Below are 25,425 nucleotides of genomic sequence, written 5' to 3'. Positions count from 1 at the left end.
GTTATAGCAGCAAAGGGGGACCAACTCCATATTCATGCCCATGATATTTGAATGAGATGTTAGATGAGCAGGTGTCTACATACTTTTGGCCATGTAGTGTATCAGCTTGTGAATAGCCTCATACACTTTGCTTTATGTTGTCTCAGTAAAACTTGCAGTGTCTCCCTTCATAATTATTGTACATTTTATTTTAATAACATGGATAGTGACATTCTCACCCTGTAGTCTAGTCCCCTCTGCATTTTGGATTGTGAGTGTAATATGGCAGTGTCCAATGCAGCCAGAAGGGGGCATTGTTTCCCTGTGTGACGGGCACTAATGACATGTCTATAAAGTAAGACTACCTCGAAGAGGTTCTGGAAGAGTTTTGGTCCATCCATGAGACATACAGTAAAATAGTATTTATTCATGAAGTATCCAATGTCGGAGACTGTGATATGATCAAATACATCAATACACTCACTCTGAAACAATTATTATTGCAGCAGTGGTTGGACTGCCACCTCACTGTATGGTTGAATCGTTTATGAATGGAATTCCAGAGTAGGTTTTCCAGGGTAGTCCAGTAGGGGGCACAACAGACCTTGATTCTCTTCCTGGAAGTGAACCACCTGTAAAGGATGACGCTGTGGCTTTGTGTGACCAGAGAACAACCTGAGATGTCCAGAAACCGTTTTCATGACAAGGATTCATGTTTGAGATAGCAGATCCTGACCCAGCATTAAACAGCATGTCTCTGTATTTGTATTTATGGCCAGTTTCCCGGACACAGATTAAGCCTTGACAACAACTAAACATCTTCAAAGGAAATGTGAAAACGATTTTTAGTTCAGGATTAGCTGTAATGGACGACAGTAGCAGTCAAAGGTTTGGACACACCCACACGCTCATTCCAGGGTTTTTCTTTATTTGTACTATTTTCTACATTGTAGAATAACAGTGACGACATCAAAACTATGAAATAACACATATGGAATCATGTCGTAAGCAAAAAAGTGTTAAACAAATCGAAATATATTTGAGATTCTTCAAAGTAGCCACCCTTTGCCTTGATGACAGCTTTGCACACTCTTGGCATTCTCTCAACCAGCTTCATAAGGTAACAGGTGTGACTTGTTCAAAGTTCATTTGTGGAATTTCTTTCCTTAATGTGTTTGAGCAAATCAGTTGGGTTGTGAAAAGGTAGGGGTGGTATACAGAAGATAGCCCAATTTGGTAAAAGACCAAGTCCATCATTACTTTAAGACATGAAGGTCAGTCAATCCGGAAAATTTCAAGAACTTTAAGTGTTTCTTCAAGTGCAGTCGCAAAAACCATCAAGCGCTATGCTGAAACTGACTCTCATGAGGACTACCACAGGAAAGGAAGACCCAGAGTTACCTCTGCTGCAGAGGATAAGTTAAAGAGAGTTACCTCTGCTGCAGAGGATAACAGAGGATAAAAACCATTCATTTTTAGTTTTTTAATGAACTTTTATTTAACGAGGTAGGCAAGTTCAGAACAAGTTCTCATTTACAACTTGACCTGGCCAAGATAAAGCAAAGCAGTGCGACAAAAAACAACAACACAGAGTTACACATGGGATAAACAAAAGTACAGTCAATAACACAATATAAACATCTATATACAGTGTGTGCAAATGGAGTAAGGAGATCAGGCAATAAATAGGCCATAGTAGCGACGTAATTACAATTTAGAAAATTAACACTGGAGTGATATATGTGCAAAAAAAGTGAATATAAACAATATGGGGATGAGGTAGGTAGTTGGATGGGCTATTTACAGATGTGCTGTCTAGAGCTGCAGGGATCGGTAAGCTGCTCAGATAGCTGATGCTTAAAGTTAGTGAGGGAGATATAAGTCTCCAACTTCAGTGATTTTTGGAATTCATTCCAGTCATTGGCAGCAGAGAACTGGAAGGAAAGGCGGCCAAAGGTTGTGTTGGCTTTGGTGGATGAGATACAGTGAGATACAGTATACCTGCTGGAGCGCGTGCTACGGGTGGGTGTTGTTATGATGACCAGTGAGCTGAGATAAGGCGGAGCTTTACCTAGCGAAGACTGGTGTCGAATATGAAGCGAGGGCCAACCGACGAGAGCATACAGGTCGCAGTGGTGGGTAGTATATGGGGCTTTGGTGACAAAACAGATGGCACTGTGATAGACTGCATCCAATTTGCTTAGTAGAGTGTCGGAGGCTATTTTGTAAATGGCATTGCCGAAGTCGAGGGTCGGTAGGATAGTCAGTTTTACCAGAGCATGTTTGGCAGCGGGAGTGAAGGAGGCTTTGTTGCAAAATATTCTAGATTTAATTTTAGATTATAGACGCTTAATGTGAGTCTGGAAGGAGAGTTTACTGTCTAGCCAGACACTTGTAGTTGTCCCCATATTCTAAGTCAGAATATCTAGAGTAGTGATGCTGGGCGGGCGGGATCTGGGCAGCAATCGGTTGAAGAGCATGCATTTAGTTTTACTAGTGTTTAAGAGCAGTTGGAGGCCACGGAAGGAGTATTATATGGCATTGAAGCTCGTTTGGAGGTTTGTTAGCACAGTGTCCAAGAAGGGCCAGATGTCTCCAGAATGGTGTCGTCTGCGTGGAGGTGGATCAAGGAATCACCCGCAGCAAGAGCGACATCATTGATATATACACAGAAAAGAGTCGGCCCGAGAATTTAACCCTTTGGTAACCCCATAGAGACTGCCAGAGGTCCGTTCAACAGGCCCTCCGATTTGACACACTGAACTCTATCTGAGAAGTAATTGGTGAACCAGACGAGGCAGTCATTTGAGAAAGCAAGGCTGTCGAGTCTGCCGATAAGAATACAGTGATTGACAGAGTTGAAAGCTTTGGCCAGGTCGATGAAGACAGCTGCACAGTACTGTCTTTTATCGATGGCGGTTATGATATCGTTTAGTACCTTGAGCGTGGCTGAGGTGCACCCGTGACCAGCTCGGAAACCAGATTGCACAGCGGAGAAGGTACGGTGGGATTCTAAATGGTCAGTGATCTGTTTGTTAACTTGGCATTCAAAGACTTTAGCAGGGCAGGGCAGGATAGACATAGGTCTGTAACAGTTTGGGTCTGAAGTGTCACCCCCTTTGAAGAGGGGGATGACTGCGGCAGACTTCCAATCTTTAGGAATTTTGGACGATACGAAAGAGGGGTTGAACAGACTAGTAATAGGGGTTGCAACAATGGCTGCGGATAATTTTAGAAAGAGAGGGTCCAGATCAGCCCAGCTGATTTGTACAGGTCCAGGTTTTGCAGCTCTTTCAGAACATCAGCTACCTGGATTTGGGTGAAGGAGAAATGGGCTGTTGGCCGGGGTAGGGGTAGCCAGGAGGAAAGCATGGCCAGCCGTAGAGAAATTCTCAATTATCGTGGATTTATCGGTGGTGACAGTGTTTCCTAGCCTCAGTGCAGTGGGCAGCTGGGAGGAGGTGCTCTTGTTCTCCATGGACTTTACAGTGTCCCAGAACCTTTTGGAGTTAGAGCTACAGGATGCAAATTTCTGTTTGAAAAAGCAGGCCTTTGCTTTCCTAACTGACTGTGTGTATTGGTTCCTGACTTCCCTGAAAGTTGCATATCACGGGGACTATTTGATGCTAATGCAGTACGCCACAGGATGGTTTTGTGCTGGTCAAGGGCAGTCAGGTCTGGAGTGAACCAAGGGCTATATCTGTTCTTAGTTCTACATTTTTTGAATGGGGCATGCTTATTTAAGATGGTGAGGAAATTACTTATAAGGAACAACCAGGCCTCCTCTACTGACGGGATGAGGTCAATATCGTTCCAGGATACCCGGACCAGGTCGATTAGAAAGGCCTGCTCGCAGAAGTGTTTTAGGGAGCGTTTGACAGTGATGAGGGGTGGTCGTTTGACCACGGACCCATTACGGATGCAGGCAATGAAGCAGTGATCGCTGAGATCCTGATTGAGAACAGCAGAGGTGTATTTGGAGGGCAAGTTGGTCAGGATAATATATATGAGGCTGCCCATGTTTATAGATTCAGGGTTGTACCTGGTGGGTTCCTTGATAATTTGTGTGAGATTGAGGGCATCTAGCTTAGATTGTAGGACGGCCGGAGTGTTAAGCATATCCCAGTTTAGGTCACCTAACAGAATGAACTCTGCCCCCCATCTATCTTCAATTAATTCACACATGGTGTCCAGGGCACTGCTGGGAGCTGAGGGGGGTCTATAACAGGCGGCAACAGTGAGCAATTTATTTCTGGAGAGATTAATTAAAAAAATTAGAAGCTCTAACTGTTTGGGCATAGACCTGGATAGTATGGCAGAACTTTGCAGGCTATCTCTGCAGTAGATTGCAACTCCTCCCCCTTTGGCATATCTTGACGGAAAATGTTGTAGTTGTGCATGGAAATCTCAGAACTTTTGGTGGCCTTCCTAAGCCAGGATTCAGACACGTCAAGGACATCAGGGTAGGAGGAGTGTGCTAAAGCAGTGAGTAAAACAAACTTAGGGAGGAGGCTTCTGATGTTAACATGCATGAAACCAAGGGTTTTACGGTTACAGAAGTCAACAAATGAGAGCGCCTGGGTTAACCTCTACATCACCTGAGGCACCGAGGAGGAGTAGGATGAGGGTACGGCTTAAGGCTATCAAAACTGGTCGTCTAGTGCGTTGGGGGGAAGAGAATAAAAGGAGCAGATTTCTGGGCATGATAGAATAGATTCAGGGCAAAGTGTACAGACAGTGGTATGGTAGGGTGCGGGTACAGTGAAGGTAAACCTAGGCATTGAGTGATGATAAGAGAGGTTGCATCTCTGGAGGCACAAGTTATGCTAGGTGAGGTCATCGCTTGTGAGGGAGGTGGGACAAAAGAGGTATCTGAGGCATGTTGAGTGGGGCTAGGGGCTCCACAGTAAAATAAAACAATGATAAATACCCTAAACAACAGCATAAAATACATATTGACATTAGAGAGAGACATAAAGCAAGGCATAAAGCAATCACAGGTGTTGATTGGGAGAGCTAGCTAAGACAATAACGGGTAAGAAAACAATAGCTAATCAGCTAAGACAACAACAACAGGTAAAATGACGATGAATGGGCAGAGAGGGTCAGTTAACTACACACAGGGCCTGAGTTCGAGGCTGGGGCAGACAGATAAACAAAATAAACATAAATGGAGTACCGTGATTAATGAACAGTCCAGCAGGCATCAGCTATGTAGCCAGGTGATCATAGTGTCCAGTCAACAGCAATAGATGAAACAGGGAAGCCGTTACTACGCTAGCAAGCGGGGGACATGACGTTCCTAAAGTTAGCAGGCCGGGGCTAGCAGAAGCGCCTTTACCGATGACCGACAAAGGCCGGTTGAGGGCACATCAGACGGAATTACGGCAGACCAGTCGTGATGGATCGGCGGGGCTCCGTGTCAACAAAGGGTCCAGGCCAATTGGCAAAAGGGGTATTGTAGCTGGAGGAATTTAATTTGCTTTTCCCGGGAGATGCGCCTGGCTCGAGGCTAACTGGTGCTAGCTTCGGGACAAGGGCGTTAGCCACTGTAGCCACTCGGTAGCAGCTTTCTAGCTGTGATGATCTGATGCAAAGGTCCAGAGCTTATGGGCAGGAATCCAGTGATGTAGTGGCTTCTAGTCATGTTAGTGAAGAGTCCAGGAGGCATCAGCTGTGTAGACGAGTGATCATAGGGTCTACTGAGCAGGCCGAGAGATGGGCCTGTCTCAAGGCTAGCTTCGGGGCTGGGCCACTCTGGAGTAATGGTCCAGAGCTTACAGCAGGAATCTGGTGAAGTAGTGCAGAAAAGCAGTCCGATATGCTCAGGGTTGATATCGCGCTATGCAGACTGGCGGGTACAGGCTGAAAGTGTCTGGTGTCTGAGCTAAAGGTAAAGGCCGTAGAGTTACCAGCCTCATAAATTACTGCCCAAATAAATGCTTCACAGAGTTCAAGCAACAGACATATCTCAACATCAACTGTTCAGAGAAGACTGGGTGAATCAGGCCTTCATGGAATTGCTGCAAAGAAACCACTACCAAAGGACATCAAAAAGAAGAAGAGACTGGCTTGGTCCAAGAAACACGAACCATGGACATTAGACCGGTGGAAATCTGTCCTTTGGTCTGATGAGTCCAAATTTGAGATTTTTGGTTCCAATCACCGTGTCTTTGTGAGATGCAGAGTAGGTCAACGGACCTCTCGGACCTCTCGGATCTCTGCATGTGTGGTTCCACCGTGAAGCATGGAGGCGGAGGTGTGATAGTGTGGGGGTACTTTGCTGGTGACACTGTCAGTGATTTATTCAGAATTCAAGACACACTTAACCAACGTGGCTCCCACAACATTCTGCAGTGATATGCCATCCCATCTGGTTTGTGCTTAGTGGGACTATCATTTGTTTTTCAACAGGACAATGACCCAACAAACCTCCAGGCTGTGTAAGGGCTATTTGACCAAGAAGGAGAGTGATGGAGTGCTGCATCAGATAATCTGACATCCACAATCACCCAACCTCAACCCAATTGAGATGATTTGGGATGAGTTGGACTGCAGAGTGAAGGAAAAGCAGCCAACAAGTGCTCAGCATATGTGGGAACTCCTTCAAGACTGTTGGAAAAGCATTCCAGGTGAAGCAGGTTGATAGAATGCCAAGCGTGTGCAAAGCTGTCATCAAGGCAAAGGGTGGCTATTTTGAAGAATCTCAAATCTAAAATATATTTAGATTTGTTTAACACTTTTTTGGTTACTACATGATTCCATATTTATTATTTCATAGCTTTGTTGTCTTCACTATTATTCTAGAATGTAGAAAATAGTAAAAATAACGAAAAACTCTAAGTAGGTGTGACCAAACTGTTGATTGGAACTTTACCTGGGAGAGTTCAGTTGAGGGAAAACAGACCCATACTGAACTGTCAAGAGGAAAACATGTAAGAAGACAGACACAATACAATGTAGGGCCAAATCAGTCACATGCCACCGGTAAACGGTGCTCACATTGTGAGAACTCCAGTAGCTGGACAGATTAAGAAGCGATGAGGAGCTATTTGGTTACTTTGTCTGAGGAATGAAGTTAAATATAGGATCTGTGATGCCCTTTCTTTCAGTCAAGAGTAAGCTGCTTGGAATTGAAGGGTGTTGAAAACACATGACACAAACTCACTTGTGCATCCATGTAGATACACACATACAGTGGGGTCTGAAATATTGACACCATTGATAAAGATGAGCTAAAATAAATAATTAAAATACTGAGCTATATTGTATGATCAAAATATTTGGTCCGGAGACTGAGGTGGCTATTGAATAATGTTGATTTTGTAGCCTTTGTATATTTGGATTTGTGGTTGGCTTTATTGTCTTGCTGGAAGATCCCCTTGCAGGCAAGTTTCAGCCTCCTGGCAGAGGTAACCAGGTTTTGGGCTAAAATGTCCTGATACTGGGTAAAGTGTATGATGACATTGACCTTAACAAGGGCCCCAGGACCAGTGGGAGCAAAATAGTTCCAAAACATCAAAGATCCACCACTAAATTTTACAGTAGGCTTGGGGTTATTTTCTGCTCATGCATTCTCATTTCGACAACAAACCCTCCACTGGTGTGCGTGGCCAAAGAGAGCTATTTTCATGTTACCCAGCAAATGTAAATGCCAGGACTTTACTAAACAGCATTTGGATAGGAACCACCGGTGCTTTGGTCAGATGACATGAAAATGGAGCTCTTTGGCCAGCCACACTAATGGTGGGTTTGGCATCTAATTTGTTGTTGTTTTGAAGCTCATTTCCTGCAATTCTACATAGTTAAAAAAAGACTCCTTTATATCTTTTATGTGGTATATTTTATGATGATAATAATGGATAAGGAAAATAAAGTCTAGACCCGATTTCCATGTTATTCCACTACATTTACATTTGAGTCATTTAACAGACGCTCTTATCCAGCGCGACTTAGAGTTTGTGCTTTTATCTTAAGATAGCTGGGTGAGACAACCACATAACACAGTCGTAGCAAGTACATTTTCCCTCAAAGTAGTTATCTGCAAAGTCCGTGCTAGTAGGAAAATACAACCTATATGGATCCTGCTAGGAGCAGGGTGCCAATTACAATCAGGAAGAGGAATGTAGCCAGGCCAATAGCCTTGTAGGAAACTTTGGGAGGGAAAGGGGTAGAGTACACGGTAAGAAGATTGGATACATATATAAACCAAGATGACCAAAAGTTACAATGAGTGTCATATGATTTGATATGGCAGAGATCTCCAACCCAAAATTAAATCTAGAATCGGCTTCCTATTTCGCAACAAAGCCTCCCTCACTCATGCTGCCAAACATACCCTCGTAAAACTGACTATCCTGCCGAACCTTGACTTCGGCGATGTCATTTACAAAATAGCCTCCAACACTCTATTCAGCAAATTGGATGCAGTCTATCACAGTGCCATCCGTTATGTCACAAAAGCCCCATATACTACCCACCACTGCGACCTGTATGCTCTCGTTGGCTGGTCCTCGCTACATATTCATTGCCAGACCCACTGGCTTCAGGTCATCTATAAGTCTTTGCTAGGTAAAGCTCCTCCTTATCTCAGCTCACTGGTCACTATAACAACACCCACCCATAGCACGCGCTCCAGCAGGTATATTTCACTGGTCATCCCCAAAGCCAACAACTTTGGCCGCCTTTCCTTCCAGTTCTCTGCTGCCAATGACTGGAACAAATTGTAAAAATCCCTAAAGTTGGAGACTTATCAAATCAAATGTATTTATATAGCCCTTCGTACATGAGCTGATATCTCAAAGTGCTGACAGAAACCCAGCCTAAAACCCCAAACAGCAAGCAATGCAGGTGTAGAAGCACAGTGGCTAGAAAAAACTCCCTAGAGTAAACTCCCTATATCTCCATCACTAACTTTAAGCATCAGCTGTCAAAGCAGCTTACCCATCGCTACAGCTGTACACAGCCCATCTGTAAATAGCCCATCCAACTACCTACCTCATCCCCATATTTAATTGATTTATTTTCTGCTCTTTTGCACACCAGTATTTATACCAGTATTTATACTTCACATCCTCATCTGCACATCTATCACTCCAGTGTTAATTGATAAATTGTAATCACGCCACTATTGGCCTATATATTGCCTTACCTCTTTACTTCATTTGCACACACTGTATACAGATTTTCTATTGTGTTATTGACTGTACGTTTGTTTATCCCATGTGTAACTCTGTGTCGTTGTTTTTGTCGCAATGCTTTGCTTTATCTTGGCCAGGTCGCAGTTGTAAATGAGAACTTGTTCTCAACTAGCCTACATCGTTAAATAAAGGTGAAATTAAAAAATTACTGTAAAATAGCTGAACTATGGGTGGTTGGGTGGCTACCAAATATGTTTTATTCTTATAATTTATATCAACCCTCAATTAAATTATACTGTTATAATTTATAATTATAATGATCAATTATACCCTACTGTATTTATCTATTTATTTTGCTCCTTTGCACCCCATTATTTCTATCTCTACTTTGCACATTTTTCCACTGCAAATCTACCATTCCAGGGTTTTACTTGCTATATTGTATTTAGTTTGCCACCATGGCCTTTTTTTGCCTTTACCTCCCTTATCTCACCTCACTTGCTCACATTGTATATAGACGTATTTTTCTACTGCATTATTGACTGTATGTTTGTTTTACTCCATGTGTAACTCTGTGTTGTTGTATGTGTCGAACTGCTTTGCTTTATCTTGGCCAGGTCACAATTGTAAATGAGAACTTGTTCTCAACTTGCCTACCTCGTTAAATAAAGGTGTTCTCAACTTGCCTACCTGGTTAAATAAAGGTGTTCTCAACTAGCCTACCTGGTTAAATAAAGGTGTTCTCAACTAGCCTACCTGGTTAAATAAAGGTGTTCTCAACTAGCCTACCTGGTTAAATAAAGGTGAAATAAAAAATAAAACATTTAAATACATTTTCTTTCAGACGTGGTTTCAAATACATGTCTATTTGGGGGTTAGGTTTAGGGGTTAGGCAAAGTCGTTTTTTCAATGGGAATCAGTTGTTGGTCCCCAAAAAGTCCTGACAAGTATAGTAAGGCGTGTGTGTGTGGGGGGGGGCTGTGGTTGTGTAATTTATGGTAAATGTATGAGACAGGAAGAGGGTTAACAGACCCAGTTATCCATGCAGCTAAAATAATGGCGCTTCACTATCTCCTGAAGGTTTCTGATGGGGATTACATTATTAAACAAGGATCCATTTAGTGTCAAAAAGTACACAACCGTCGCTCATACTTTGTTTTATATTTCAAGCAAAATACTGTTGCAGAACTGTAGTACTTTGTGTCTTCATCAGAAATATATAACCACTGCTTTTATGATACACACTCATTCAGACACACACATATAGGCATAACCACACATGTGAACACACACCACTATAATTGTAGAGATGAAGGACAGCAATTGGAAGTTGTTGGGCTGCCCCTGCTAAGGAGAGATGATGGGAAGGTGACAGGGAAACCAGATCAAATAGCACACCTCTGACTGTAGTGGATGAGTTGCGTTCACTGGGTAAAGGCATCCCTCACTCTAAAGCTGTGGGCGTTGCAGTAAAGCTGATGCTGAAGATAACATCAAATGTTTGTGTGTGTGTGTGAGACAGGGGAGGAGATGTTTGATGCAGGCTAGTGAGTGAGTGAGTGAGTGAGTGAGTGAGTGAGTGAGTGAGTGAGTGAGTGAGTGAGTGAGTGAGTGAGTGAGTGAGTGAGTGAGTGAGTGAGTGAGTGAGTGAGTGAGTGAAAGAGTGAGAGAGACTGTGAGAGTGAGAGAGATTATTCTCATTCTGTGCAGCAGATATTCTGTATTTGTCTATGAAGTGGTCTCAAGTTTGTTCTTTAGTACCTTGTTGAATGACAGAATCTTGGTATTTTCTTGTTTTTCTGCGTACGATCAGGTGTTAGAATCAAAAACAGTCCTTAAGTGTCAACATTGACAGCCAGTGTGTGCGTGTGAGGAGGCGCCACAGATTAACTAAGGTAGTGGCCTGATTACTTCCAGACCCTTGCAGTCAGACAGTTAAATTACAGCTGCCTGTGGCAAATTGAGCGAATCATTACCCTGTGATTAACAGCCACTGTCTCCACAGTCATCACACACAGTGGCCTATTTGCAGGTCCATTCTGATTGAATGACCTTTATTTCTGCTTAGATCTACACTCATTCTCCCCTTCATAACTCTCACTCCCTAAATCACACACACACACACACACACATAAACCTCGGAGTGGGCTTGTCCCCTGCTCCTGCCTGCTGCTTGATCTCCTCATGGCTTTTTAGAGAGTGCAGGACATCTGAGGATGATGATCACTGACCTACATGCTTATCTATAAACACAAATCTCTGTGCTGTACAGTCTGTCCTCACGATGGAAAACGACATCTCATGTCCTTACCTATTTTGCGTTTGTTTTCTCATCTCTGGGGATGTACAGACAGGAGCTCAGACAAACCATGGAAACGTGGGCACCTCAACAAAACACACACACCTGTGGATATGCTTTGATCTCATCCACAGCGGCATACTTTAATACGTCCATGCTTTGATCTCATCCACAGTGGCATACTTTGATACGTCCATGCTTTGATCTCATCCACAGTGGCATACTTTGATACGTCCATGCTTTGATCTCATCCACAGTGGCATACTTTGATACGTCCATGCTTTGATCTCATCCACAGTGGCATACTTTGATGCGCAACGTTGGACACTCAGAAAGAGGTGAGAAGCGTAGGGTGCTGTGAGAATATAGAGAGTGTGTAGACCAGTCTCTCGGGCCCCATCTGTAGTCTGACTAGGTCAGTCTGAGAGATTCAGCAGTACAGACAGATGCCTGTGGAAACACTGTAGACTACAGGGATGAGCTCATTCACAGCTCTCAGCCTCAGATTTGACTATGTCCAAAATACCTAAGGAAAGGAGGACTAGCCAGCCAGTATCTATCTCTATCTCAAACACAGCGAATAGACTCATAGATCCACAATTTTGGCCCATTTTTTTATGAATAAGATCCAGCCCTGCATAGCTGACTTGCATAACACTGAGTGCAGGAATTATTGGAAGGATGAGAGAGAGAGAGAGATCTGATCTTGGCCTCTTTAGCTGGTCTTGTGTTCTCTGTCAAGTGCCTCAGATCACAGTGAAGAGGATTAGGGTGTAAAACCGGAATCTGGCCATTCCAACATCAGGATTTCTTTGTCTTCGGGAAATCATTAAGACCAGTCAGGCCATTATAACTGGACTGATGGGCCGTTTTGTTCGTTCAGAGCTTACGTCCGAACTCTGACCCCTGAAGAAGTGTGTGAGACAGGGTCATTGGGCTAGCTATGTGTCATGGGTTTCCTGTGCCAATACATTTTCATCAAATGAGCAGTTGCGCAAGTACAATAATCCAATAAGAAAATGTGTAAAAGAATAACTTAATGTTTGCCCAAACCATATAAAGGCTTATAAAGGTTAGTACATATAGAGGTAATACTGGGATTCATGATATTCACACTCTAAAACTCTGTCACAATATTCCTGTCAAAACATGCAAGTGTAACAATATCCCAATTCATAACTGCTATTTTCCTATGTAAAAATAAATAAATCACACTCTAAATCAAAAGAATATAATGTATGAACAATATTTCAGTTCATAACAATTTTCCAATGGTTTAGAAAAATAGCTCTGTGATGACGTTTGTCTATAAACTGCTACAGATTCTTTGGGACTATTAGTGTATTAGTGTTGTACTGTTAGGCGTTTACTGCACTGCTGGAGCTATGAGCATAAGCATTTCTCTGCACCTGCTTTAACATCTGCTAATCTGTGTACACGACAAATAAACATTGATTGATTTTTTATTTATTTGACATCGTATCTGACCGTGTATCATTTGAATTGCTCTCTCCATACTTAATGTACTCCTTCACCGGGCTTCTTCTCTCCGCCCAACAGCCCCACGTACAGCCCCGACCAACCCTGACTTCGAGTGACCACAGACCACTGACTAAGTTTACTCTATATTCTGACCTCAGACCCCACCACTACTATCCCTCTGTGTCTCAGCAGGTCTGACTGTAGAGCAGCAACACATAGCGTCTGGCTGATGAAGAGATGCTGTCCACTGGACCATATATTACCTTGTTACCATGGGGATGACAGGGTAGACCGGATGCTAGGTTGTTTCCTGGGACATGACTAACACCTAGCTTTACAGAGAGAACTAATATTCATGACGTGTTAGAAGAAGCCCACTTCCGTACCCCTCACCTACTCATATTGATTTGCCCTATGCTGTATATTCTTCCTCCTGCACACTCAGTCAGTGGGATTCCTGAAGACAGGAATGGGATGCAGGAGCCAGGCCGGAGCTCCCAGTGCCCAGCCAGCATTCCACAGGGGATTAAGTGGAAAGACTTATATAAGCTCTGACGGTTCCTCATCTCCAGGGTTCCATATCCCCAGGAATCTGTGTTTCGGTTTCTCTTCCTTTGAAGAAGCAAAAGCACCTCCTCTCCTCTTTTCTCACACTAAAATAGAATTTCGTTCAGGTTACAAAACCAGCCCAAGTTATTTATAGTTGGTTCCACTGTCTGTTCTCCACATTCCAGTGACACATCTGGAACGATTAGTCTTCTATTCTGTGGTTGGATCTCTGGGGCAGTGTTTGGGAGGTTATTAAAGAGACAAGCGGTGTACTCCTTTTTTTTTCTTTTTTCTTTACCACCTTTTTGATCTTGTCTCATCGCTGCAACTCCCCAATGGGCTCAGGAGGCGAAGGTCGAGTCATGTGTCCTTCGAAACATGACCCGCCAAACCGCACTTCTTAACCCAGAAGCCAGCCGCACCAATGTGTCGGAGGAAACACCGTTCAACTGACGACCAAGGTCAGCCTGCAGGCGCCCGGCCCGCCACAAGGAGTCGCTAGAGAGTGATGAGCCAAGTAAAGCACCCCAGGCCAAACCCTCCGCTAACCCGAACGACACTGGGCCAATTGTGTGCCGATCACGGCCAGTCGTGATACAGCCCAGGTCTGTAGTTATTGATCCCGGGTCTGTAGTGATGCCTCTAGCACTGCGATGGGAGGCTCACAAACTGTGTACTCTAATTCAATATTCTCTAGTGGAGTGGATCCTGAAAGAAGAGCTGGGTTCTGGTGATGAGTAATAAGTTATAGACCGGAATGTCTTTTGTTCTTCCTCACATTCTTTCCAGAAGGACAGTTTATGCCCATAATTCACTAGTTAGAGCTGAGAGACTGTGTGTGCGTATGTATCTATGCCTTTAAAGCTTCCAGTCAGCGTGTAGCAACAGGGCAGATTATTTTATTGGTTATTTCTCCTTCTTTGTCTCTCCTGCTCCTCTATTTCTGGCACACTAATTGGTGGTTAGCTGGTAGGTTAGATGCACCTCTGCACGTCACCTATTATGCACATCTCGCTGAGTTCCCCCTGCCTACCCAGGTACCCAGCATCGCCTCCCAGGTTCCTACTGCTCTATTAGACCTCATTAAGAATGTTCCAGAAAGTCTACATCGGTCACTTCCTGTCACACTGCCTGTGCATGTTCTCACTGATCTACTTAATACAAACTATTACATTATCTCACTCGCACTCTCCCTCCCTCTTTTTCTCTCCTCTCTCTCTCTCTCTCTCTCTCTGAGTAGCAGGGTCATTGTGATACTAGAGGTCAAGGGCAACATCACATTAGTTGTGAATTGATAATGGATCTGGTAAATGGGCCTAAAAGCTCTCTATTAGCTCTCTATTTCTGTTGTACCACAGAAACCTGTTACTGTACGTTATACCTGCACTCGCGAGGCCATTACAGGCACAGGGCTATTGCAGGGACAAACAGTCATAAACCATATACACACACTATGCATTTGTAGTAATAGGAGCAGACACACATTCATGCACAAATCCCAATTGTTTCCCATTTTATGTATTTAGGAATATTTAAAATGGCCATCAAAGAATTCACACCCCTTGATTTTTTTTCTCCACATTTTGCTGTGTTACAGCCTGATTTTAAAATGGATTCATTTGAGATTGTGTGTCACTGGCCTACACACAATACCCCATAATGTCAAAGTGGAATTATGTTTTTAAACATTTTTACAAATGAATTAAAAATGAAAAGCTGTAATGTCTTTAGTCAATAAGGATTCAAACCTTTTGTTAAGGCAAGCCTAAATAAGTTCAGGAGTAAAAATGTGCTTAACAAGTCATATAATAAGTTGCATGGACTCTCTGGTCTGTGTGCAATAACAGTGTTTAACATTATTTTTGAATGACTACCTCATCTCTGTACCCAACACATACAATTATCTGTAAGGTCCCTCAGTCAAGCAGTGAATTTCAAACAAAGATTCAACCACCAATGCCACGCAAATAAGGGAACCTATTGGTAGATGAGTAACATTTTTAAAAAGCAGACATTGAATATATCTTTGAGCATGGTGAAGTTATTAATTACACTTTTTATGGTGTATCAATACACCCAGTCACTACAAAGATACAGGTGTCCTTCCTAACTCACAACATTGTAGTTACTCCATAATACAGAGTGAATGACAGAGTGAAAAGAAGTGTGAAAAGAAGAATGAAAAGAAGAAGAGTGAAAAGAAGAGTGAAAAGAAGAAACCCAGTACGGAATAAAAAAAATTGAAAAAAATGTATCATGTTTGCTTAAAGGCACTAAAGTAAAACTGCAAAAACTGGAAAAACCTTTGTCCTGAAAACAAAGTGTTATGTTTGTGGCAAATCCAACACAGCACATCATGCTCTGTGCTGTACAGTCTGTCCTCACGATGGAAAACGACATCTCATGTCCTTACCTATTTTGCGTTTGTTTTCTCATCTCTGGGGATGTACAGACAGGAGCTCTGACAAACCATGGAAATGTGGGCACCTCAACAAAACACACACACCTGTGGATATACATACTTTGATACGTCCATGCTTTGATCTCATCCACAGTGGCATACTTTGATACGTCCATGCTTTAATCTCATCCACAGTGGCATACTTTGATACGTCCATGCTTTAATCTCAACCACAGTGGCATACTTTGATATGTCCATGCTTTGATCTCATCCACAGTGGCATACTTTGATACGTCCATGCTTTGATCTCATCCACAGTGGCATACTTTGATACGTCCATGCTTTGATCTCATCCACAGTGGCATACATTGATATGTCCATGCTTTGATCTCATCCACAGTGGCATACTTTGATACATCCATGCTTTGATCTCATCCACAGTGCCATACTTTGATATGTCCATGCTTTGATCTCATCCACAGTGGCATACTTTGATACCGCCATGCTTTGATCTCATCCACAGTGCCATACTTTGACACATCCATGCTTTGATCTCATCCACAGTGGCATACTTTGATACGTCCATGCTTTAATCTCATCCACAGTGGCATACTTTGATACGTCCATGCTTTGATCTCATCCACAGTGGCATACTTTGATACGTCCATGCTTTGATCTCATCCACAGTGGCATACTTTGATACGTCCATGCTTTGATCTCATCCACAGTGCCATACTTTGACATGTCCATGCTTTGATCTCATCCACATTGGCATACTTTGATACGTCCATGCTTTGATCTCATCCACAGTGGCATACTTTGAGTACCACTCTTCATATTTTCAAGCATGGTGGTGACTGCATCATGTTATGGGTATGCTTATCATCAGCAAGGATTAGAGAGTTGTTGTTTTTTTATGATAAAAATATACGCAATAGAGCTAATCACAGGAAAAAATCCTAGAGGAAAACCTGGTTCAGTCTGCTTTCCAACAGACACTGGGAGACAAATTCACCTTTCAGCAGGAAAGTAACCTAAAACACAAGGCCAAATTTACACTGAAGTTGCTTACCAAGATGATATTAAATGTTTCTGAGTGGTCTAGTTACAGTTTTGGCTTAAATCGGCTTGAAAATCTATGACAAGACTTGAAAATGGCTGTCTAGCAGTGATCAACAACCAATTTGACCGAGCTTACAGAATTCTAAAAATAATAATGGGCAAATATTGTCAAATCCATTTGTGCAAAGCACTTAGAGGCCTACCAAGAAAGACTCACAGCTGTAATCACTGCCAAAGGTGATTCTAACATCTATTGACTTCGGGGTGGGAAAACTTACAGTGGGGCAAAAAAGTATTTAGTCAGCCACCAATTGTGCAAGTTCTCCCACTTAAAAATATGAGAGAGGCCTCATCATAGGTACACTTCAACTATGACTGACAAAATGAGAAGAAAAAAATCCAGAAAATCACATTGTAGGATTTTTTATTAATTTATTTGCAAATTATGGTGGAAAATAAGTATTTGGTCACCTACAAACAAGCCAGATTTCTGGCTCTCACAGACCTTTGATTCACAGATTTGAAAGATACGTACACATTACCAGCCAACTCCTTTTTTTCTAGATTTACAACTTAAGCCAGCTATTCTGGCCTATGGAGTCCCTTGGGAAACCAAACTACCAAACCATCCAATGATGGGATTTATAAATAAATAATCTGGGCTCCTGAAGGACTGATCTCTATAATACACTGCTCAAAAAAATAAAGGGAACACTTAAACAACACAATGTAACTCCAAGTCAATCACACTTCTGTGAAATCAAACTGTCCACTTAGGAAGCAACACTGATTGACAATAAATTTCACATGCTGTTGTGCAAATGGAATAGACAACAGGTGGAAATTATAGGCAATTAGCAAGACACCCCCAATAAAGGAGTGGTTCTGCAGGTGGTGACCAGACCACTTCTCAGTTCCTATGCTTCCTGGCTGATGTTTTGGTCACTTTTGACTGCTGGCAGTGCTTTCACTCTAGTGGTAGCATGAGACGGAGTCTACAACCCACACAAGTGGCTCAGGTAGTGCAGCTCATCCAGGATGGTACATCAATGCGAGCTGTGGCAAGAAGGTTTGCTGTGTCTGTCAGCGTAGTGTCCCGAGCATGGAGGCGCTACCAGGAGACAGGCCAGTACATCAGGAGATGTGGAGGAGGCTGTAGGAGGGCAACAACCCAGCAGCAGGACCGCTACCTCCGCCTTGCAAGGAGGAGCAGGAGGAGCACTGCCAGAGCCCTGCAAAATGACCTCCAGCAGGCCACAAATGTGCATGTGTCTGCTCAAACGGTCAGAAACAGACTCCATGAGGGTGGTATGAGGGCCCGACGTCCACAGGTGGGGGTTGTGCTTACAGCCCAACACCGTGCAGGACATTTGGCATTTGCCAGAGAACACCAAGATTGGCAAATTCGCCACCGGCGCCCTGTGCTCTTCACAGATGAAAGCAGGTTCACCCTGAGCACATTTGACAGACGTGACAGTCTGGAGACGTCGTGGAGAACGTTCTGATGCCTGCAACATCCTCCAGCATGACCGGTTTGGCAGTGGGTCAGTCATGGTGTGGGGTGGCATTTATTTGGGGGGCCGCACATCCCTCCATGTGCTCGCCAGAGATAGCCTGACTGCCATTAAGTACCGAGATGAGATCCTCAGACCCCTTGTGAGACCATATGCTGGTGCGGTTGGCCCTGGGTTCCTCCTAATGCAAGACAATGCTAGACCTCATGTGGCTGGAGTGTGTCAGCAGTTCCTGCAAGTGGAAGGCATTGATGCTATGGACTGGCCCGCCCGTTCCCCAGACCTGAATCCAATTGAGCACATCTGGGACATCATGTCTCGCTCCATCCACCAACGCCACGTTGCACCACAGACTGTCCAGGAGTTGGCGGATGCTTTAGTCCAGGTCTGGGAGGAGATCCCTCAGGAGACCATCTGCCACCTCATCAGGAGCATGCCCAGGTGTTGTAGGGAGGTCATACAGGCACGTGGAGATCACACGCACTACTGAGCCTCATTTTGACTTGTTTTAAGGACATTACATCAACGTTGGATCAGCCTGTAGTGTGGTTTTCCACTTTAATTTTGAGTGTGACTCCAAATCCAGACCTCCATGGGTTGATAAATTTGATTTCCATTGATAACTTTTGTGTGATTTTGTTGTCAGCACATTCAACTATGTAAAGAAAAAAGTATTTAATAAGAATATTTCATTCATTCAGATCTAGGATGTGTTATTTTAGGTGTTCCCTTTATTTTTTTGAGCAGTGTATATATATTTTTACATTTTTGGAAAGCTCATATTCTGAGCTAGCCATTATAAAAGTATGGCCCACAGATCTAAGAGAATCTGAACAACCTTTTAAGTGGAAAAGACTGTATTTACACCAAGGAAACGTTTTAGGATTAAATTGGCCCCAACTACCAACTGTTCACTGTGTTCCCTAAATCAGGTAGGAACTTTTTCTTCATATGACGTGGGCGTGCCCTGCAGTTAAACGCTTCTGGGAAAGAGTTACAAAATTCATCAGAGACCATTACTGCTGGCAGGCAGCACTGCCACGAGAAATATGTTTGGTCTTAGATGGCAATCACCTCACTCTCTCCCAATTCGCCAGTGGATACAGTTACTATTAGAAGGTATAACTTTATAATTATCGACAGTCAGAATGAATGGTACCAGTCAAGAAACAATTGAGGCCTGGACAAATATACTTGACTCTGTTTATTTGTATGTGTTTTTTATTTTTTACAATTTATAAAACAGTATATACCCCCCCCCCCCCCCCCCCCCCACACACACACACACAAACACACACAAATGGTCCAAATGTGTAATCCGTACCCTTACCGATATCGTGGACAGTAATGGTTTGAGAACATCATGTTTTGTACACTGAGTGGTTCTAAATTAACAGTTGTTTAGTCGTTTGAAAATACTCTTTCCATAACATAGATTGACCAGGTGAATCTAGGTGAAATCTATGATCCCTTATTGATGTCACTTGTTAAATCCACTTCAATCAGTGTAGATGAAAGGGAGGAGACATGTTGTGGGGATGGGGTGGGAGGTTGGATGGAGACATGTTGTGGGTTGTTGGATGGAGACATATTGTGGGGATGGGGTGGGTGGTTGGATAGAGACGTGTTGGGGGAATGGAGTGGGAGGTGGGTGGTGGGATGGAGACATGTTGGGGGAATGGGGTGGGTGGTTGGATGGATGGAGACATGTTGGGGGATGGGGTGGGTGGTTGGATGGATGGAGACATGTTGGGGGATGGGGTGGGTTGTTGGATGATGGAGACATGTTGGGGGATGGGGTGTGTGGTTGGATGGATGGATGGATAAATAGATGTTAGGAGAATGGGGTGGGAGGTTGGATGGAGACATGTTGGGGGAATGGGGTGGGAGGTTGGATGGAGACATGTTGGGGGAATGGGGTGGGAGGTTGGATGGAGACATGTTGGGGGAATGGGGTGGGAGGTTGGATGGAGACATGTTGGGGGAATGGGGTGGGAGGTTGGGGGTGGAGGCTCACTTATTTTCTTATTTTCTTTACCTGCTACATTTATTGTTTCTTTCTGGCTCTGTGGCATGATCATGGTGATCAATGCTTTGAGTTTGTGTAGTGCCAACTAAATTAATAAAGATTTGGTTACACAAAAAAACATGAATAAAAAAGACACTTTCATATGCATGATTATGCATGCATAAGTAACACAGAATTGTAACAAAACACACACACACTAATGTTAGTGCTTAGTTCTGGGGTAGATCTGTCCCAGAGTTACCTGAGAGGCAGACAGCATAGCGTTCTGCCATGGACATTTCATTCCACCTAGCTGTTGTCAGAGAAGCAGCACCTGGGTCGGGTTGGGCTGCTTGGTGCCGTGGCGTGGGCTCCGTGGCAGTGGCATGATCAACATCTCAACCACAGACTGTGTCCTGTCCTGGCAGAGCCAGCAGTCAGCTCCAGACCTGCAGCAATGTGTGCTTTGGCAACCAGTCAACCAGCCCTCTCACGCTCCACACACGCTCCCTCCTCCCTCTCCCTCTCACGCTCTACATCCTCCCTCAACCCCCATCACAGTACCCTCACGATATACATGCTGACACCCTCACTATAGCAGAATGACATGGCTATGATGCATCCCCTAGGGTTGTCAGTGTGAGTTTATCTGAACTGTGAGTCAGGCGTTCTAACCGTCAATGTTGCTGGTTAGCATACGTTGGGGGGAGTTTATACTCGCTTGCTCGCACGCACGCACGCACACACACACACACACACACACACACACACTCTCACTCACACTTTTTAAGTAGTTTTGCAAGAATCCTCCCCTGTGCAAGCCGTCTTACATGCATGTTCTTGTTTTGGAAAGATAAAGCCCACATCTGACCCTCTTTCTCTTCACACTGCTGTCCATCTGATAGGAGAGCAGGGCTGTTTTCCTATGAGCTAACCCAGCCGTCTGACGGGGAAGTGAGAGCCACAGAGCGAGACGCTTTACATTCCAATAGCGAGCAACTGCTATCAACACACCCGCTAGGGCTAAATATGATATCATCTCTATTTGGAGGAGAAGGACCTAACAATAACCATTATATAATACAGATGAAATCCTGACAGTCCTGGCAGTGAGTCAGGTCACTTTGTGTATATTATCTCTCTGTGTTGATGTTGGAGTGCATGTGGACACATCCCACTCTCCGAAATAGATCGGACCAAAATACAACTGGCCTGCGCTGTTGATTTAAATTACAGATCCTACAGACTTCAGAGGGCGTTTTGGGCAAAATCATCCCAATGTTCAAGTCGGTTTATTCGTACATGGGCATAAACTCCCGTTCAGTTTTGTTTGGCAAGCTTGAACCAAAGAGATTTCTTCTGGAAGAAGTTTTATGAATATTTAATGGCGAATGGAGATTTTTGCCTGTAGACACACTTGCACATAAAGGGACACACACACACACACACACACACACACAATGTACTTATGTGCTTTCTCCCAAAGAGGGAGGGGGTTCTTAAATTTAGTTATATAAGGTTAAAAGAAGTGCTTTGCTTTTGTTTCATGGTTTGATGGAAAACCCAGTCAGAGTCTAGCTGTCTGGACAATCTTATCTAGCAAGAAAACAGGCAGCTCACTTAACCCTCGAAAGTTGTTCAATCTGCATTAAGAAAAACAACAGAATGGCTTGGACTGGTCTTCTCCAGATCACTGCAATGTACTGTTTTTAGCCAATTATCTTGTTCGGTACATTGGGTTTACTGGGTTTATATTGGTTTGCTCTCTGCTCTGAGCTCACAGGAAGTCAATTCACAGTGTTCATCTGTTGGTCAGTAGTTGTCTTCCTATTAGGGAGGAAACCCTGAACTCTGGGACAGTAGTAGAAAAGTATTCAATTGATATGGAGGCTTTGTTGGGCTGAACTCTGACCTCTAGGCTAGTAGTCTACATATGGTGCATTTGGGAAATATTCAGACCCCTTGACTTTTTCAAAATGTTGTTACGTTACAGCTTTATTCTAAAATGTATATCAATTAAAACAAATCTCAACAATCTAAACACAATACCCCATAATGACGAAGATTATTTTGTTGTTGTTGTTGATTTTTAACTGGTGATGAGGGAGTAAAAATCAATGAATCTGCTTTAGACCAAAGGTTGTTAAGTAACAAAATGTGGAAAAAGTCAAGGGGTCTGAATACTTTCCAAATGCACTGTATATAACTGTTCCATTAGGAGAAGAAAAACCCAGATGATCTTATGTAATTGTACTGTTTGGCAGTAGACCTGATGCTGTCGTCTGCAGTATGTAGCAGTATTCATCCCAGGTGTTTGTCTCTCGGAGTAGAGCGTGGCTGTCTTCCTCATTTGGTTGTATATGTATTTTCTGTCTTCTCATTAACCAATGGCAACCACATTCCATAGGGCGGCAGGTAGCCTAGCGCTTAAGAGCGTTGGGCCAGTAACTGAAAGATTACTGGTTCGCATCCCCAAGCCAACTAGGTGAAAAATCTGTTGAGCAAGGTACTTAACCCTAATTGCTCCTGTAAGTCGCTCTGGATACAAGCGTCTGCTAAATGACTAAAATGTTCATGTAAAATTCCTTAGCAGGGGGAGAGACACAGGTGTCAACGTTACCTACCCCTGCCCACCACAGGGGGCTCCTGTGGAGCCACAGGGGCTCCTGAGTCCCGCAGCAGTCTAAGGCAGTGCATCTCAGTGCTAGAGTCATCACTACAGACCCTGGTTCGATTCCAGGCTGTATCACAACCGGCCGTGATTGGGAGTCCCATAGGGCGACGCAGAATTGGCCTAGCGTCGTCCGGGTTAGGGAATGGCTGGCGTAGGCCGTCATTGTAAATAAGAATTTGTTCTTAACTGACTTGCCTCGTTAAATAAAGGTTAAGTAAAAATAAATAAACATTAGGTTCTCTGTGGTAAATAAAAGGCCACTTGTACTCCTTCTCCTGGCTTTACTGCGGTAATCTAGTTCATTCATTAGAAACTAGAAAATGTGTTCTCTTTCTGTCCGTCTCTGAGAGAGATGCTTGATGACTAGAATTCTGCATGAGAGTGTAAACTCTCTCTCCCTCTCCCTCCCTCCCTAGGGTGTGGTAATCCTGAGGAGCTGACTATGGAGAGGGCCCATACAGCAGTGGAGAGGGTGTTTGAGACCCTCAAAGAGTTGAGCCATGCCCGAGACCACCTCAAACAGTTCACCCCCGTCTACACAGCCAGCGATGGAGTACATCAGGTCAGTCAGTTGCACAACGACCCACAACTCAACAACGCCATCGGTGTCGGCGGTCGCCCTCACAGTCTTGGATTACATCAGACAGGCATTCTTTGTTCGGAGGTGACTGTGGAACCCAATCCCTCACTAACACACCTCATACGCCTCCACAGCATCCTCCAGAACACATTACTGTTATATTTTCTAGTAGTGAGTTTCTGTCCACAATGTGCAGAATGTGGGGCTATCTCCATTTGTCTATTCAGCTGTTCAACTATTCATTCATTTTCTGCCCATACATACATCACAGGAGCCTTGTGACACCTTAGTTGGGGAGGATGGGCTCGTGGTAATGGCTGGAGCTGAATTCGTGGAACGGTACCAAATACATCAAACACATGGTTTCTAGGTGTTTGATGTCATTCCATTTGCATCGTTCTGGCCATTATTATGAGCCGTCCTCCCCTCAGCAGCCTCCTGTGACACCGATGTAGTATGTATCTCCACAGACTTAAGACAATTATTCTCCCTTTTCTCCTGCCCCCTTTTACACACACCCTTGTGGGAAATGACACTGCCTGAAGCCACCTCCGGTAAATTGCGTCAGAGCCACAGCCTTCTGAATGAGTCTCTCGCATCAGTGTCAGAGTGGCACATTGTCCCTGGAACTCTGTATCTTGTGTAACACACAAACCGTCTTCCTCCTCTTCAGGGGGAGTTATTGTTTGGAGGAGGGCACTGCAGGCCGGCAGCCACACACACACTGTACCTGTGAATGACATATTCCATGATGTATATTGCACTCCCATCTGCTTGTAATACCTCTGACAGTACCTTCACACTTGGAATTGTCTTGATTTTACACTCAAAAAGAGTTATGTATTATAATGTTTACTTCAGGTTGTTGAAAAATCTAACCCCCCCCCCCATCTGGTTATCTGCATCCTAGGTCTCGGTGTTCTGCTGGCACCAAACAGTGCCAAAGCAAGGAGGGAGAGAGGCATTTTATCATTAGGTTATTTTTTTCAGACACTTTAGAGTCGTGTTCTTTTTCTCAGCGTGGAAGAACACAATGTCAAATCTAACCACTGCCAGTGCTCAGGTTTCTAAGTACATAGGCTTGAGTACCTGCCTGCATACACTCATATTCTCTCACACTGTGCCACACTGAAGAACACACACACACTCACACTCACGCTGGAGACAAAGGGCACATTGACCTAGACAGAGACAGATTTATGTGCTGAAGTAGGACCTACATGTTGTACAAAATGACACGTAGTAATGATCCTTCAGTAGCTGGGTCAGAATTACTCGTCTTCCTAAGTCATGGCACATTTTATAATAGGTCTCCGCGGCTCTGTTTGTTCCTGTCTGTCAATCTCTCTGACTCTGTCAGACGCACTAAAGGAGTGTGACGTGTTTTAAACGGTAGTTTGGGGGTCGAGGCCTTCGGAGGCAGGCTGGGAACATTGCGTGACTTTGGGCTGGCAGAAATGTCTTCTTGCACAGAACACATTGTCACCATTGTCAAGTTTTTAAAAGTTTTTTTTTACTAAAGTGTGCATCATATAGGCTGACATAATTATTTCATAAATATGTTGCGGAAGTCATCATCTCAACATTTCTTTCAGTCAAATGAATCAGTACGGTATGTGATTCCCATTGTAACATGCACACACTGGCGTTTAGTTTTTTTGCACACATTCTGTCACGTGTGTCTATACGTATTAGCTTTATTGAATAGAGCAGGAATTATATTACTCTCATAACTGA

General features: G+C 43.7%; 1 protein-coding gene across 1 annotated transcript in view; it reads left to right on the top strand.

Moving 5' to 3' along the window:
* Positions 1-25,425, top strand: part of LOC116352879 (sec1 family domain-containing protein 2-like) — a 68,208-nt gene that overhangs the window by 24,120 nt on the left and 18,663 nt on the right. The window contains exon 2 of the mRNA XM_031833512.1: positions 23,525-23,670. Within this exon, the coding sequence (XP_031689372.1) occupies positions 23,525-23,670 (146 nt within the window). The remainder of the gene's footprint in view (positions 1-23,524; positions 23,671-25,425) is intronic.

The sequence above is a fragment of the Oncorhynchus kisutch genome, linkage group LG10 (genome assembly GCF_002021735.2).
Source record: "Oncorhynchus kisutch isolate 150728-3 linkage group LG10, Okis_V2, whole genome shotgun sequence".
In the NCBI taxonomy this organism is placed as follows: domain Eukaryota; kingdom Metazoa; phylum Chordata; class Actinopteri; order Salmoniformes; family Salmonidae; genus Oncorhynchus; species Oncorhynchus kisutch.
This window is presented reverse-complemented; position numbering and strand designations above follow the sequence as displayed.